The sequence below is a fragment of the Lagenorhynchus albirostris genome, chromosome X, assembly GCF_949774975.1.
Source record: "Lagenorhynchus albirostris chromosome X, mLagAlb1.1, whole genome shotgun sequence".
NCBI lineage: Eukaryota > Metazoa > Chordata > Mammalia > Artiodactyla > Delphinidae > Lagenorhynchus > Lagenorhynchus albirostris.
The window spans coordinates 15791548-15809241 of NC_083116.1; the positions used below are offsets into that span (position 1 = coordinate 15791548).

Below are 17694 nucleotides of genomic sequence, written 5' to 3' on the forward strand. Positions count from 1 at the left end.
TAGTTCAGTAAGCATTCAATGGATATATGTATATATTTAGTTGTAACTTATCCATATCCATCCATTCTCTTTAGGCTACACCAAATGTACCATGAAGTTAGTATGGTGCTAACTGGAGAACGTTTACCTTTTAGCACTCACTTCAGACAGCACTCTTTTTTTCTTCTGGCCGTGCTGTGTGGCTTGCAGAATCTTAGTTCCCTGACCAGGGATGGAACCCGTGTCCCCTGCAGTGGAAGCACAGAGTCTTAACCACTGGACCGCCAGGGAAGTCCCCAGACAGCATTCTTCAGAGGACGATGTCTGACCCACCCTGTAACGGTGCTTTACTTCATAACTTCATTTTAATATTTATCACCCAATTGTGCACTATTCACCTGACTTTCTCCTTCACTAGATTTTGAGTCCTTAGAGGAGAGAAAGAAATTTTATTTGTAATATGTGTATCTCCTAATTCTATTAAAATCCCCAGTACAAAGTGACTGTCAGTTAAATGTTTGTGGAATGACTACTTCAAATTGAGAAATAACTGTTTCTTCTTTATCCCTATATATTTTTCCCCAGAACTCCCAAATGGCTCATTCATTTTGGGGGAACAAGTTAGATACCTTTGGAGCATGCAGTCATTCTTCTGGTATGACTGACTTATATTCTGAGATAATTATAACTTAATGGTTCTGTCATGAATGCAGGGCCTGTTGGGGAGGCGATCTTGGAATTTTTTAAGCTGGAATGCTGCATTTATAAAAATTGCAGTTCCTGCATTTTACACTGCCAAATGGAATTTGGTTTTACAGAAGGCTTCCTTTTTTAGGGTGGGATCGCTTTGGTGAGCCTGGTCAGTCATTCAGATAGTAGGCAGGTATGAATCCAGAAGGTACTACAGACAGGATTTGAACTGTTTAGTAATATAAATTGGGTGCATTTTAAAACAGATTATGCCTACACAGAGGCATATATAGACAAAAAGTGCCCTATGCCTGAGATCATTGTTGGGTTTGAAAGATGTCTATAAATATTGTGAACAGTTCTCAGCAAATCAGCGGGCATAAGTGGCCTGATCTTCCCTTGACTTGTCACTAAAGGAAAACCTTTGGCTAGAAATTAGACTGAGTTTGATCCCGCATGCCCTGCATTGGACCATAGGAGCCCTTTGTGGGGTAATTTAAGTCGGGAATAGGCCACACGTTGGCTAAATGCTTTGTACTGTGATGGTCTTCTTCAGGCCATAGGGTCCAGAGTCCTTTCTGTAGAGATGGGCGTGCGATTCCCTCTGAGAAAAACGAATGTCCCGGCTCCATTCAGAGGCAGAAAAGGAGTTGTATGCTTGGGGAAAGAATTTCCTCCTTTTTCTGTGGCTAAAGGTTCTGGGTTCGGGGGTGGGGTAATGAAGCATGCCATGGCTCCCCACCTCGAGGCTGCTGAGATGCTTGGAACGGGCTGCTGATCAGTGAACAGCCATGTCTGGGAGTGGGTATAAGCCGCTTTCTACATGGGGTCTTCCCTACACCTCCAACGAGGTCTTTACAGCGCTCAGCTCCATGTGATCTGTGCTGTGAGAAACTGGATGGAGCAGGGTCCCGTCCCACAGCCTGGAGTTGCAGGATGAGTTACCATCCACGGCGGAGGAACAACAGCTGTTCCCAGAAGATCAAGCACCTCTCTGTGTTATCAGCAGCGCCAGAGGCCTGGGAGCAATAGAAGTCAAGGGCAAGCCATGGAGCAGAATGTTCCAGAGCACAGGTGAGCAGGTCCCACGTTCAATGCTCAGGAATACTTAGTGATAACTCTTGGAGTGGGCTGAACTCCAGCAAATAAGGGGGGATAGGTAGTTATGCCGTGATGATTTGGGCATGCAAAGAAGAGTAATTTTATTTTGTAGGCATTGGCTATTGAGGAAGGTGACACAGTTATATTATTGACTATATAACTTTGTCTTAAGGTCCCCAATTTTATCCTATGGCTATTGGGATCTAGAATTACTTTGAGTATATAAAATACTATTTTCTATAGGGAGTTATTGTCAGGGAATAAATCAGCTACCAAAAAATCTGGCTTTGTGCTCTGACCAACAGAAATTTGCTTATAAACATTTCCATTTTTATGGACAAAAGCAAGAATCTGCTTTGGGGCTTCCCTGGTGACACAGTGGTTAAGAATCCGCCTGCCAGTGCAGGGGACATGGGTTCAAGCCCTGGGCCGGGAAGATCCCACGTGCCGTGGAGCAACTAGGCCCGTGCGCCACAACTACTGAGCCTGCACTCTAGAGCCTGCGAGCCACAACTACTGAAGCCTGCGCGCCTAGAGCCTGTGCTCTGCAACAAGAGAAGCCACCACAATGAGAAGCCCACACACCACAGCGAAGAGTAGCCACTGCTCACAGCAACTAGAGAAAGCCCGCGCGCAGCAACGAAGACCCAACACAGCCAAAATAAATAATAAATAAATAAATAGATTTTGAAAAATAAAGAATCTGCTTTGGTGTGTTAAAGGTTCTCTTTTTCACAGCTCTATTTGAGTACAAGTGGTTAGGCTGCTGTGGGACCTGACTTTCCTGCATTTATGTTGATGGTCTGCTAGGCAAACAATTGCATACCATGTCCGCAAGACTGAAACAACAGATGGAGAGCTAGAGCGGAAAGGTGCTTTTTCTGCTTCTGACCTGATAATGTAGAAGAGAAAATTGGTTTTCTTTAAGGTAGCCGCAAACACCATACAACAAAGCATTATCAAATTAAATACTGACACGAGTTAGTTGACTTCTTACTGAGTTATAAATTGCTATTTAACCATGGATATTCATAACTTTCATAAAATCTAAAGTATATATTTATAACACACCACTTTTTATTAAAAACACTTATTAAATGTTTACAATGGTTCTTCTATAAAACTGGCACATGGAAGTGGCACATCCATCCTTAAAACTGCTTTTTGTTTAATTTGGTTATTTGCCTTTTACTTTATCAATATTTGAGTTACTGACTAAAGTGAACTGACAACTATGGGGCCAGAAATAAATTATTACTGTTTTCTGCACATAGCTCTCAGCCTGAATTATTAAATAAAGCTAAAATCATCATAACAACAACATTAATAATGAAAGCATTTAAAAAACAGATGCATTTAGTTTTCACTTTTATTTTTGCCCTTTCTATATTGTCTGCAAAGAAATGGTCTTTAAATACTTGAAAACTACAGTCTGGCAAACAAAGATGAAAGGTCACTTTCCCCTCCTTCCCAGGCAACCGTGCAGGCAGTTCCAGGCATCCTACTCATCTGCTTCTTCCTCCCAGCACCATGGCTAAATGAACCATAGATGAGCTTTAAAAAATCACAAATGTAGTGGAGGAACAGCTCCCAAAGTCAGGACACTGCATTAACACAGTTTAATGTCTGGTTTCATTCACAAACAGTTTAAGAGAAAGCAAAGCAAGATGCATCAGAGATCCCACAAACTAAGTGGTTGCCATCTTAATAAAAAAAATAATAGATTTCAGCCAGGCACAAAGGTCTCCATGAAAACGGTGAGTTTAGATCCCCATAAGCATCATTTGTGCAACACAAAAGATCCATCCCACTAGCCTGTCTAGCAAATCTTACTTTTCTAATCTTCATTTCTTTGCCCTGAATTTGTATCTTAATCCTCAGCTATCTGTACCTTATTATTTAAACATCCTGGAAAATTGCAAAATAATTTAAAAACTGAATTTAGGGCTCTGTTTCCTTGATATTCACAGGGGAGAGAGATTCAAGGTTGTGTAGAGTTCATATTTAAGGCCAGCTTAATTTTATTTCAAAGATGGACAGTTGTTTAACAAACATGAGTTTATTCAAATTGTTTCATTTTTTGAAATGAGAGTGCAATTCAACAGAAGTAAAAAAAATGTGGTGAAATCGAACCAAGAAAAGGCTCATAGAAAAGAGAATGTTTGGATGCTGATTTAAAGCTAACTTTTATATACTGATATCCACCCACACCCACATCTAGCACCTCGAGGTACTCTTTTTTTTTTTAACTTTTTTTTTTGGCCGCACCGTGCGGCTTGTGGGATCTTAGTTCCCCCACCAGGGATCGAACCCGGGCCCTGGGCAGTGAAAGCACTGAGTCCTAACCACTGGACAGCCAGGGAATTCCCTCAAGCTACTCCTCTGAGTAATCATTTTTTTAAAATAAATTTATTTATTTTATTTATTTATTTTTGGCTGTGTTGGGTCTTTGTTGCTGCGCACTGGCTTTCTCTAGTTGCGGCAAGCGGGGGCTACTCTTCATTGTGGTGCGTGGGCTTCTCATTGCAGTGGCTTCTCGCTGCGGAGCACGGGCCCTAGGTGCACGGGCTTCAGTAGTTGTGGCATATGGGCTCAGTCGTTGCGGCTTGCGGGCTCTAGAGTGCAGGCTCAGTAGTTGTGGTACATGGGCTTTGTTGCTCCACGGCATGTGGGATCTTCCCGGACCAGGGCTTGAACCCGTGTCCCCTGCATTGGCAGGCGGATTCTTAACCACTGCACTACCAGGGAAGCCCTGAGTATTCTTTTTAGCCAAAACTTTCTATTTTAGCCAAGACTTTCACAATCATAAATTCAGCAAAATATTTTAAACATGTTTTAATGAATTATGTACTAAATGGATTCCGGGTTCATATTTTATAGCTAGGTAATTGGAGGCAAGATATTTTAAACAGAGATAACATACATGCTCCAATATAATTAGGTTGCTGTGAGAATTAATAGGGTGGTGCTGTACAATTATTTTTTAATTCTATAGAAATATACAAATATACATTGTTAGGGTGATATTTGATGTTGTTCAAAGGAAACAGTAATAGTGCTCATTTATGAAGACTTGTATTTAGTATTATTAGCTCAAATAAGAGCTAAACAAAGTGACTTAAAAATTAGGTTTTGATTATAAAACAAGCTTAGTATAAAAATACTTGAATAGTATATACTTTTATAAAGTAAAGGGTAGCTCTTATTCCACGCACTTCCAACCCCTGTCCCACTGTCCTTTTTTTTTTTTTTTCTTTTTTGCTGTACGCGGGCCTCTCACTGTTGTGGCCTCTCCCATTGCGGAGCACAGGCTCCAGACAGGCAGGCTCAGCGGCCATGGCTCACGGGCCCAGCCGCTCCGCGGCATGTGGGATCTTCCTGGACCGGGGCACGAACCCGCGTCCCCTGCATCGGCAGGGGACTCTCAACCACTGCGCCACCAGGGAAGCCCTCAGCTGCATTGTTTTATTGTTACTATCCATCAGGCAGTGAATCTCCATTAGACGAAAGCAGAGGAAAGTGAATAAAGCAAATATCTTGAAAGAAATTGTGTTTCGCTAATTTATCATAAGATGTGGTATTTTTTGTGAGTTTTGAGAATTATTATTGTGTGTTCGTTTGATATTTCAAACCCACTTGTTCTGATCTAAGAATGAAGCTGTTTTGCTCTAAGAGTGAAGTTGTTCACACTGAGGAAGCTGTGTCAGGATGTCATCACTGACATCTGTGGTTGTCGATAAGCACACATTAGCTCAACTATTGACAGGCACTGCTGGGGGCTTATCTATAAGAACGCGAGGAGGAGCGACTGTGGCTGGGGAACATTTAAGCTTTAAATACCAAGAGGTGTGAACAGCATCTCCAGAGTGTTCGGTCTGGGCAAGACGACTCTTTGCTGATCTAAATAGTTCTCTGAAGACTTTGGGTTGAGAGTGGGTGGGGGTGGGGACTAGCTACTGCCTGGACAAAGCAACTCTGCCTGCAGTGGTGAAAACCCTGCAGCGGCCTAAGGAGATGCTTTGGCCGCCACCATGACGTCTTCCTTCCCTAGCAACGTGCCCCGCCCGCCAGCATGGCGTCTCTTGCCCTAGCAACGTGCCCCGCCCGCCAACATGGCGTCTTCTTGCCCTAGCAACGTGCCCTAGCAACGTTTTGTCCTGGCAGCTGAACGTCAGCTCGTGGTTAGCTAACTAAGCGCACTCTTTCGAGAACCCACTGTAGAAACTTGGACTTAACTAAATTTGGACTTTATTCCTTTCATTTCCCCCTTGCCAGGAACCATGATTAATCTAGTATTGGTTTGGAGTATGTCATTTCTTCATTGGCTTATTAAGAGACATTATCCTGTATGCCACTGGGTTGTGAAATTACTCTAACTCCCGCAGTGAACCTGTGTTAAATAAATTATTGTCAAAGACAATCTCAGTCTCTGAGCATAATTTGCTGCCTGGAAACCAAACAAGCAATTACGTTTTCCCCAAGCATACATGTACTCAACTAAAATGTCAATGTTTTTCAAAGATGACTTTCATTTCAAAGGTACATATTTCAGGGACTAATTTTATTATTTTTAATGAAAATTTAAATATATAATAAAAAATAAATATCTTGGTTCCCAATTATGTAACCATGTTTTTAAAAAATGTGTTCAATGCTTTTTCCATACTCTATGTTAACATTTTCATTTGATTAGTTCTATAAATTCTAAAGCTTATGTACTAAATTAAATCACAAACTATAAAGGTATATGGCTGAAATTTGTTTAAAAATTATTATTTACTCTATATAATATGTCAAAAACACCATACATGTTAGAGCACATAAGTAGAGGTTCAAAAATATGTTTTAATGAATGAATGAATGCATGATGATGTAGTCAGTAAAAGACTATGTCATCTGACAAGTATTTAATCATATGGAAACATAGCTGCAATATATTTCTGAATTTTAATTCTGGTTAATTCTTGAGCATGTAATTATAGAAGTTTCCTATTTTTTTCTTTTACATTTTCACTGTTCTAAAATTTCCACTAAAATAAATGATTTTTAAAATATGAGGTATGGTTTTTAAGCTATTACAAAACTACAAAATATAAAATTCAAACTGTAAAAATATTTGTAAAATGTAATGTGTTAAAATGAAACTAGCCAGAGGCACAAAGAGAGTGGCTGTGGAGCGTATCTGCTTTGCTGAAATCTCATTGCTAGCATTAGTCCTATTAGGTAGGCTGGCAAACCAAATTTTGGCGAGAGGCTGTAAAGGACTGGGGAAAATCATGAGGACCTAGAGCAGCTTGGGAGAGGGTTGAGGGAATCTGTGAGAGAGAAGACACTGAGGCTGAGGAGATAAACCTAACAGTAGTTAGGTGAAACTTGGGAAACTAGAGAGAATTTTTTTAGAAAGTTTAACTGTGTGACATGTGATATAATCTCTTCTTATCTTTCCAAAACTTTAGTAAATATCTCCGTTCCTCTTCCAAGTTTAATTGAAAAATTGTCTATGTTGTCCTACATTGTCATACATTGCCACGTGTAAATTCACAAAGTACAGAAAGAATCTACCAAAGTTAATAGAAAATGAGTTCTACAATTTAATATTCATGTCATGATTGACTCTGAGGAATTGCCACTTATTAAATAAATAATTAAATACTTTTATTCATTCATTAAATAAAACTTAGTATAATTTGTTGGCATTTATTAAATAAAACTTAAATACTCAGTAGTCATGTGGATATTCTATGACCATATATTCAGCTACAGTTTTAGGTAGTTTAAAAATAAATGGCAACTGGGCTTCCCTGGTGGCGCAGTGGTTGGGAATCTGCCTGCCAATGCAAGGGACACGGGTTCGAGCCCTGGTCTGGGAGGATCCCACATGCCACGGAGCAACTAAGCCCGTGAGCCACAACTACTGAGCTCTGCGCGTCTGGAGCCTGTACTCCACAGCGGGAGAGGCCGCAACAGTGAGAGGCCTGCGCACCGCGATGAACAGTGGCCCCCGCTTGCCACAACTAGAGAAAGCCCTCACACAGAAACGAAGACCCAACACAGCCAAAAATAAATAAATAAATATTTAAAAAGAGTATTACACCTTTAAAAAAATTAAAAAAAATAAAAATAAATGGTGACATAGTAGCATAGTATTTAAGAGCACAGATTTTAGATGAAGCTCCACTTGGATTTGAAACCCATTTTTACAAGGTACCATGCTTTATCTTAGGCAAGTTATTGAAGTTATTTGAATCATAGCTTCCTTATCTGAAAGACAAGGCTAAAAGTACCTACTCCATAGTATTATTGAAAGGAGTATACTATGCCCATGAAATGTTTGGCACAGGCCCTGAGAAATCAACAAATCTTAATTATAATGTAAGCTCAACGAGGGCAGGAATATTTATATCTTTTGATCACTGTTGTATGGCTAGCACACAGAAATGTCAATAAATATTTTTTGAATGAATTGATGAGTGTTGTTATTATCAGTAATTATTTCAATAATTAAAGTGCCAACTTAAATATATCTGGAAATATATGTATACAGGGAATATATGATATTGAGGGAGTTTAACACCACTTGTCCCTCTGTGCTGTCTCTTTCTCCAGGTCCTGCCCCTCTCCATCCAGGCTGAGAGCTTCTAATTGTCATTTAAAGGTTCCCTGGGGGAGTCAGGGTAGCGGGGTGAACTGGCCCTAAGTACTCCCTGGTCTGTAGATCGTAACAACTCTTAGCTTTATCACATCAATTAATAAATGGATACAAAGTTGCAAATGGTTTTAAAATTTTTTCATGGATCTCCATCAACTAATTTTGCAAGCTCAGTACTGAAATCTACAGTTTTAGAATTCCTCTATTTTTACTACAAGTTGTCCTACTATTTCTCAGAATAAATATTTTTAGACATTATGTAGAAACACTCCTTAAGCCAGTTTCGTAAAGGCATAGGAAGACATATCTGGAGCTGGAAGAGGGAAGTTGGTGAATATGGTTAGTGGTGCATTTTGTGTGCCCAGGAAAGTTCTGAAGAATCTGTTCTGAAATACCTACACCTTGTGGGATCCCAGAGGCATCATCTCCAACCCATATGACATGGCATCCACCTGAGAGCAAAAAGGCAAATGGCCTACAGATTTTGGAGGAGAAGTTGTGAGAGCTAGAGAGATGATAGAACTAATACCAGGATGCTCTAAAATTCCTTGCATTGTAGGTACACCAAAACATCAAGCCATGTCCCACTGTATCGTAGCTTCTACACCCATCGCTCGTTCTTCCTGACTGCCTAGTTGCTGTCTATCAATTGCTGAGTGCACCCTTAATGTCTCAGCCTTCTTCAAAGTTCTTTGTGGACTCACTCCTCTCCTCAGTTCATTCCCTCCTCAGTGATTTCATCCACTGCTGTGTGTCGCAAGGCCTGAAATTCCGTGTGCTGCCTTGACATCTCTGAGCCTCACAGGGTCCCAAAGGCCTAGCCACGATTCCCCCTGCTTTTGCAAGATATGCTCCCGACCCAGTGGGCAAAGCTCCACACCCAGGTAGTTCCCATATTGGCTGGACTGGCTGCAGTGCACCCGGTCCTTAACCAGAATTATTCAAACAAACCAATGACATCCTCCCATATGAATGAAGGGCTAATCCGCATTCTTGTCACTACAAACCTACCTCCCCCAGTTCCTCCTGGTTCCCTCAGCTCCTGAGTGCAACCCCTGTGTGGTCCTGCATGATGTGCCACGTCCTCCTTTCCTGAGCTGTGAGTATATGTGACTAATAACTGCTGCCAATCCCATCTGTCCAGAATTGGGTATTGTGTGTTCAGGTATCTCATACTATTTAGGCCAGGGAATCCCTCCTTCGTCCCTTGTGCAAGGGTGCTGAGATCAATGTATTATTCAAATGTCAGGAGAGCCACTGGCTTCAGGAGAGGTTAGGAGAAGTCAGTTCTGGTTCAGAAAACCACAAAGGGAGGGCATTGGCTCACTTCCACTCGTTTCCCTAGAGAAGAGCATTTCCAAAGTTCTCTGAAAATGAGAGGCACTATTTAGTACCGCCTTAAGTTCTTAGCGAACACCCAATATGTGCCTAGTATTAATTCACCAGGGAGAGCTGCTTAAATTTTCCAAAAAAGGGTGCACATGTATTCAGGATTTAGATTTGCCTTCCTCATTCTTAGTCATTCTATGAGAGCCATAATTCTTGGACTCATGAACAAATTTTCTGACATTACTTTTGTCCAGTAACACTTTCAATAGCAGCTGAATCTGTATATGAGCCCAGGCCCTTGTAATCCACTGGTCTTGCCATCCCACAGAAGCATCTGGCCTCATATGGTGCTGGAATAGTGTGCTGAGACTTCTATATAGGAGACAGAAGCCTGCAAGGCTGGAGGGCTGTCCGAGAGACGGCAGATCAAGCTCTGGACTCACAAGCGACCTATGGTGCCATTCCCCCAGGCCAGGATGGGTAGACGGTGACTCCTCCCATTCTTATACTTAAGAAGACAATTACAGATGTTTATTTCCCTGTCTTTCCCCTCAAAGCTGGGCTTGGAGGGTCTGAAGGTTAAAGTACTCAAGGCAAGAACGCCTCTCCCATGGAACATTGCCATACTTCTGTTAAATTGGAAACTGACATTGATCATTGTCTCCTGCCCATTTTTAGGTCTTTGCGCAACAAAACTGATAGCTGACCACTAAGGTTATAGTTTAGGTTCCAGACAGGACTATGGCCAAATTGATCTCACTTTTCAGTGATAAGGTGGCTGACAGCACTATGTTACCCTGTGCTGGGCAAAGCATTTCTTCATCTGAGCAAATCAACAGTGGGTGCTAGCTGTGGAAAAAGCAGCGGATTGTTCTACTTATTCTGTTTGTCCGAAAGGTAAATCCTACTCCCTTCTTCCCACTGCTCTATGCCCCAGGAAGCTGAAACCCATAGACTGCGTTACTGTGGTTTTCTTGTCCTCTGGCTGGCAGATAGCTTTGGCCAATGAGAGACAGCAGACAGAAATTAAAGAGCGGAAGGAGACAGTATATAATTCCGTGACACAGCGTGAGGTGCTCTCCAATCAACCTCTAGTCCCTGAGCCTCACCTGCATCCAGATTCTCTGTTATGGCCTCCACAAACATCTCCTGAGAAAAATTCATTTAGGAGGATCCCAACCAAATCTCTCTTTCTGCCTCTGTCTCTGTCTGTTTCCGTCTGTCTGTCTCTTTTTGCCAGCCAGTCCCCTTTTGAATTTCGCATTTGTGATGCTTGAGACCTCATGCTCCCAGTACGTGAGGGATATTTTCCTCCTGTAAGTTCAGTACATCACCGAACCTCTGTGAGGAGGCCCTCTCTGGGCCTGAACCCACCCAGAACCTCACGTGAGCCCACGCCTCCCCACTCTGCGGGTGAGGGGTCAGAGGTCACACGAGTGCATGTGATGCCTCCTGCAGCAGTCAGTCCTCCGCGGATGGTCAGGCCACCCCTGGGAGATGTGGAGTATGGGTACCAATCACTCTGGGGAGTCAGCCAAGTCTGAGGCAGGCAGGATCAGCCCAGCATCTCACTGGTGAGCAGGCTTCCCCACACCCGCACTGCTCCTGCCGCCCAGCTCTCCCTGTCGCCCCTCCAGCTTAGCTCCCGCTCTGGGTGCCCAATTTCCCACGCACTCATGTTTCCAATGTCTCCCAGTGAGCATCTGGCTCTCCCAGCACATTCCTTTGGGAAGCTCTCTTTGTGGGTGCCGTCGCAGTTGACCTAGGAGCTGGCCTCACTTCAGTCCAGTGGATTTTCTCCACCCAGCTGTGGCCTGAACAGGTGTGCTTCACATGGCACAGATAAAGGGAACTGGGATTCCACTTATTTGGGGAGAATAACAAGAACAAATACCTTTAGAAGGCCTTGAAGGCACGATGCTCCCATTTCTAAATGCCTTGTGTTCTGATGTTTTCATATTAAATAGAACCAACAAAGACTCTTTGATGCGTAGAATATCTAAATGATATTCTCATGAGCATCAACATTTAAAAAAGAGTATCCTAAATGCACCCCCGCCCCGACTCATGACCTGTTCTTAATGTCTTCTCACCAGGATAAGCAACCAGGTTTTAGAGGGGAACACAGTGGATGTCTTTCCAAAACACCTAGGGGACAGGAGACTTGGGTCCTTGAGTGACCTAGAACTACATAACTATTCCCTTGCTTTTTTTTGGGATTAAAGATGGAAGAAATCTGACATGCAGTGTGATCTCACCATCTCTGCTGTGTCTGAGAGCCCCTGCATAGACTGTTAGGAGGAATAGAATCCCCTCTCCAGTGTAAGTCAGGAAAACTATCGGTATAAAAAAAATCAAGCCAAAAGGAGTGAAGATGCCGCTTTTATTTTAACAGCTGAAACGAGGAGTTTGTTGTTCTACATTTTGTTGTCTTTTTTTGTTTTCTAAGATTAAATTTTAGAAAAAAAATTTTTTTTTTCTAAAATTTTATGACTTCTTGGCCCTGGGTGTGACTTAATTCAGCATCCACACCCACCTGGACAAATCCACATCACTTCTGTGCTTGCCCAGTTGCCTAGCAAGTAAAAAGATCACCACACTGTTGGTGACCTTCTTGGATTTTTCTTTCTTCTTGATGGTCAATGTAGGCATGTTGGGACTGACTTCAGAGGTTCCTTTATCCATGACTGGTTGACGCCACAAATGGCTTCAGGAAGAGCACAACCGAGACAGCCTGAAAAAGACGATGAAACCCACTTAACCCAGTGGACCCTGGGGCCTCTTGCCCTCACAATCTCCCTGCCACACTCACACATCACTGCTCTATAAGCAAACGACAGTCCCATACCCTCCCCCCTTTTCTCTAGTAGGGTTGGGGTTCATGAGGTAGAGTAGTATGGTGATGGTACAAAACAATATGACATTACCTTGGTATATCTGGATACGTTGCCTCTCAGACCACTCAGGTTTCTCTGGAAGGAGCACCCTGAAGAGATGGCAAGAAGTGAGAGGGAGAATTCTCTCACTCCCTGTCTTATTCTGAGTGCCAGGGCCTGATTGGTCAGACCCAAGAGGAGTCATGATGACTCACAATGACTCTCAGCACTTTTTGACCACATACCATGGATACCACCACCTAGATTGTCTCAAGGCTAAACAGTGAGTGACTGAGAGGTGCTGGAAAAGGGGCAAATGCTACCCATATTTGGGTACCATCTTCATATCTGTTCCCTGTAGGGGATACTCATTTCTCTTGGCCTCAGAGATCTTCCATGGCTCGGTCAAAATCTCTCTATTAAAACATCTCTTGTAGACGTAAGAGGGAGGAGATATGGGGATATACGTATATGTATAGCTGATTCACTTTGTTATACATCAGAAACTAACACACCATTGTAAAACAATTATACTCCAATAAAGATGTTTAAAAAAAGTCTCCTGTGTGAGGAGTTAGCAACACCCATTGCATATCAATAGGTCCACTGGGCAACATTCAGCAATTTTGGCCTCAAGTTCCAAACAGGAACTTAGCCCCAGGTAGAATTTTCTGCTTCCTTCTCAATCTCTGGATACAGCCTTGTCCACAACTCTGAAATTACTTTAATAACACACAATTCAGAAGTGGGGTGTTTACTTGTAGAAATTTTGGCTGTGAGTAACCATACTTCTCAAGCCATATTACCTTGCAAGTCTCTGATATACAGCAATATAGTTAACATTAATGAGTGATCCTAGTGGCTATTGTCTATCAGTAGGACATGGATTCTCACAGGCTATAAGAGGGGTAATGGTGAGGACAGGGCTTTGTTGTTAGTGGTGGTTTTTTTTTTTTTATTATTAGTGCTGTCCTAAGAGTCTGACATGACTATTATGATGAAATTTAACATATTCCTACACTGGTGACCCTACTGTGGTCAATCTTATATGACAACTGAAGAAAGTTGAGGCATGGAGGTCTATGAGATGGACCCAGGTCAAACACTCCCTTCCTTGAGTGGCAGAGAAGGCTCAGGCATCCAGATTTCCTCCCATTCCATATAGAACCATGGAAAAATCACTAAGATACTGTGTTCAGTGTCTAAAAGAAATTAGAGAGGCATGAGAACTGTTATTAGTGTACAGTATTTTATTAACAAAAGGAAGTGGCAAAACCGACTTTTTCTTTTTTTTTTTGCGGTACGCGGGCCTCTCACTGTTGTGGCCTCTCCCACTGTGGAGCACAGGCTCCGGACGTGCAGGCTCAGCGGCCATGGCTCACGGGCCCAGCCGCTCCGCGGCATGTGGGATCTTCCCGGACCGGGGCTCGAACCCGTGTCCCCTTCATCGGCAGGCAGGCTCTCAACCACTGCGCCACCAGGGAAGCCCTATCTTTTTCTTAAGGGTTTGCCTTCCTGGAAAAACCAAGGCAAGTAGATCAGGAAAGCTTGGTTGACATAAGTTAAACACATAAAAAATAAATAAATTTTGCATACTCTTCTAATAATTAGGAAATATAATAGAAATAAAATGTCATGTCCAAAATATCCCAAGCATTGTAAAACACCTATAGATATAATTAACTTTTAAAAAAACATAGGGAAAATATACATGAAACTTTTTATGACCTTCCTGTTTGGACACTAAAATAATATTTTAAAATAACTTTCTTTTGGAAAGGAAGACTAATTTTTGGAATGGTGTCAATTATTCTCTAAATTAATCTATGAATTCAGTGCAATCCAAGTCATAAATTACAACAGGATTTTGATTGTGTATGTGGAACTGGAGGACTAGATTATAAAATTACCTTGAAGAGAAAATGTGAGGGATTAGTCTGGGGGCGGGGGGGAGGTGTCATACTATATATTAAAATTTATAGAATTAGTAATTGAAACAGGAATTGATTAAGTATGTCAATGGAACAAAATAGAGATTCTAAAAATAATTTCATATATATGTGGGAATCAAAGAAATGATAAAGCTGGCATTTCAAATCAGATGTTGCCTCAAGGCAGTATCTTGTGATCAAATATGTGTGTGTGTGTGTGTGTGTGTGTGTGTCTACACATGGACATGTGTGTGTTAGGGAGATGGAAATGCAGAGGGGCTTCTGGGGCCACTTGGTATTTTTCCTACAGGTAATTCTGGATTCCATCATCTTTCACAGGTTTTCTCAGTCGTGCTGTCTCCCTGAAGCCATCTGTGGCATCAACCAGTCATGGATAAAGAAGCCTCTGAAATCAGTCCCAGGATGCCCACACCCATCATGAGAAGGATGGCAGATGAATACCTAAAACCTGCCCTGGCCTCCAAAAACATGCTGATCTTTTTACTTGGTAGGCAACTGGGGAGGCACAGAAATGATGAGGAGCTGACAAAGTGGCTGTGGACGCTGACACAAAAAACACCAGGGTGCGGGCTTCCCTGGTGGCGCAGTGGTTGAGAGTCCGCCTGCCGATGCAGGGGACACGGGTTCGTGCCCCGGTCCGGGAGGATCCCACATGCCGTGGAGCGGCTGGGCCTGTGAGCCATGGCCGCTGAGCCTGCGCGTCCGGAGCCTGTGCTCCGCAGCGGGAGAGGCCACAGCGGTGGGAGGCCCGTGTACCGCAAAAAAAAAAAAAAAAAAAGAACAAAAAAAAACACCAGGGTGGAGTTGGCCTTTACCTAAAAGTCATGTGACTTACCCACCTTATAATCCTCGAGGATTATGAAAAATCCAAGAAAATGGTGTGGGTCAATAAGTCTTTCCCTGATGTAACCTTAAAATTGAAACTGTTTCCACGTTTTTTGGTTTGATGCGTTATTTGTTCATGTGCCATTTGTACTTCTGACCCTTCTCCATGCTACCCGAAGGCCACAAACATGTGAACTTTGGCTACTCACCTTTGGAGAATGTTTACTCACATAGAGGCTGGGGGATTTGGAGTCAAGAGGGGCCCTCTTGAGAGAAGCTGGAAAAGCTGCTGCGTTTACAAGTGGAAAGTGCCCTGATTTACTAGGGTAATTAGGGCTTCAAGAAGGCCACTTGGGGGGTCTTGATTTGTCTCCCTTGAGGTTTGAGAGAGACAGTGGGAAGAAGTCAGAATCACAAATAAATTTAAAATGGGAGTGACTGGGAAGGTAGGGGGAGTTCTCCCCTGTGTGGAGGCTATGTGTTGGGGAACTACAGGGACTCAAGGCCCAGAGATGTGGTCTCCAAAGGAGCCATGAAACACCTCAGCAAGGGACAAAATTTAAACAGTCAGATTTAAACAGCTGCTAAACTACATCCAGATAGGGAGACTGGTTGTGACCCTGGCCTCTGGTTCCTCCCTGTGCTCAACAGACCCTGGGGGACAAGTGGTTGCAAAAGGGGAGGGAAGCAAATGCTGGCTGATTCCCAGTGGAAGCATCATACCGCACCTTGCTCCCCTTTCCTACTGCAGGCTTCAGCCTGGGCCAGGCCTGAACCGGGGGAAGGGAGAGGCTTTGACACTGAAAGAAGGTTAGAGTTGTGATTATTACCTTGAACAGGACATACAAACTACTGAACACTGATCATGTGGAATACTAAGGTCACCAAAGACCTGGTAGTGATCAAAAAAGTCATGAGGCTGACGCTGGGATTGATGAGGGGGACCAGAGAAGGAAGAACCCAGTAGAATGGAGTTGGCTGAGGCATTGGGAAGGGTTAGAGAACAAAATTATTGGTTTTTTTTATGGGAAAATGATTGTTTTATTTCTATCACAGAGACTAAAGAAAACACATCTTTACATAAGAAACAACAACATGAATATAATAGATTATTTTACCAATTGAATACTGTAGTAAAGATGGGCCTCAGCTAATTAGAGTGATACAGAATTAACAGAGCCAAGTTAACGGGAAGCATGGCATGAATGAATGCTTATGGCAGTGGGAACCTTGAACCATGTCATAACAAAAAAAGAACAGAAGGATGGAATAAGGCCATTTAACTTAAACAGAATGACCCTAGAAGTTTAGAACTAATGATCATGAGAAATTAAAAATCCTTCACTCAAACCACTTAGATTTAGTTATTTATTTTAACATCTTTATTGGAGTATAATTGCTTTACAATGGTGTGTTAGTTTCTGCTTTATAACAAAGTGAATCAGTTATACATATACATACGTTCCCATCTCTCTTCCCTCTTGCGTCTCCCTCCCTCCCTCCCACCCTCCCTATCCCACCCCTCTAGGTGGTCACAAAGCACTGAGCTGATCTCCCCGTGCTATGTGGCTGCTTCCCACTAGCTAGCTATTTTACGTTTGGTAGTGTATATATGTCCATGCTACTCTCTCACTTTGTCCCAGCTTACCCTTCCCCCTCCCCATGTCCTCAAGTCCATTCTCTACATCTGTGTCTTTATTTCTGTCCTGACCCTAGGTTCTTCAGAAACATTTTTTTTAAGATTCCATATATATGTGTTAGCATACGGTATTTGTTTTTCTCTTTCTGACTTACTCCACTCTGTATGAGAGACTCTAGGTCCATCCACCTCACTACAAATAACTGAATTTCATTTCTTTTAATGGCTGAGTAATATTCCATTGTATATACGTGCCACATCTTCTTTATTCATCTGTTGATGGACACTTAGTTGCTTCCATGTCCTGGCTATTGTAAATAGAGCTGCAATGAACATTGAAACCACTTAGATTTAGATTCAGGAAAATTCATTTAATTGCGTTCATATATGTCAGCATTCTTGGAAACAGAACAAGATTAATCTCTGCTTTGTAAAAATACAATAGGTCTTGGCCACTCAATAGTTAGAAAATAAAAGCCTCCATTGGGCTTTGGTCTCCATATATATTTATTTTGTGTAGACAACAATGACTTTTCACCATTTCCTTTCCAATAATTCCATGATTCTCAAAATGATAATTTCATTCTTTCATAGTAAAAAGTTCACCAAACCTTTTAGTACTGTTAACATTTTCACATCTGTTTGGGGATATAG

General features: G+C 42.3%; 1 protein-coding gene across 1 annotated transcript; it reads right to left on the reverse strand.

The window, feature by feature from the left end:
- Positions 1-12158: 12158 nt before the first annotated feature.
- Positions 12159-12444, reverse strand: ETDB (embryonic testis differentiation homolog B). Its single transcript, XM_060136835.1, has one exon. The coding sequence runs from the start codon at positions 12431-12433 to the stop codon at positions 12263-12265; it is 171 nt and encodes a 56-aa protein (XP_059992818.1). The 5' UTR covers positions 12434-12444; the 3' UTR covers positions 12159-12262.
- Positions 12445-17694: the final 5250 nt, after the last annotated feature.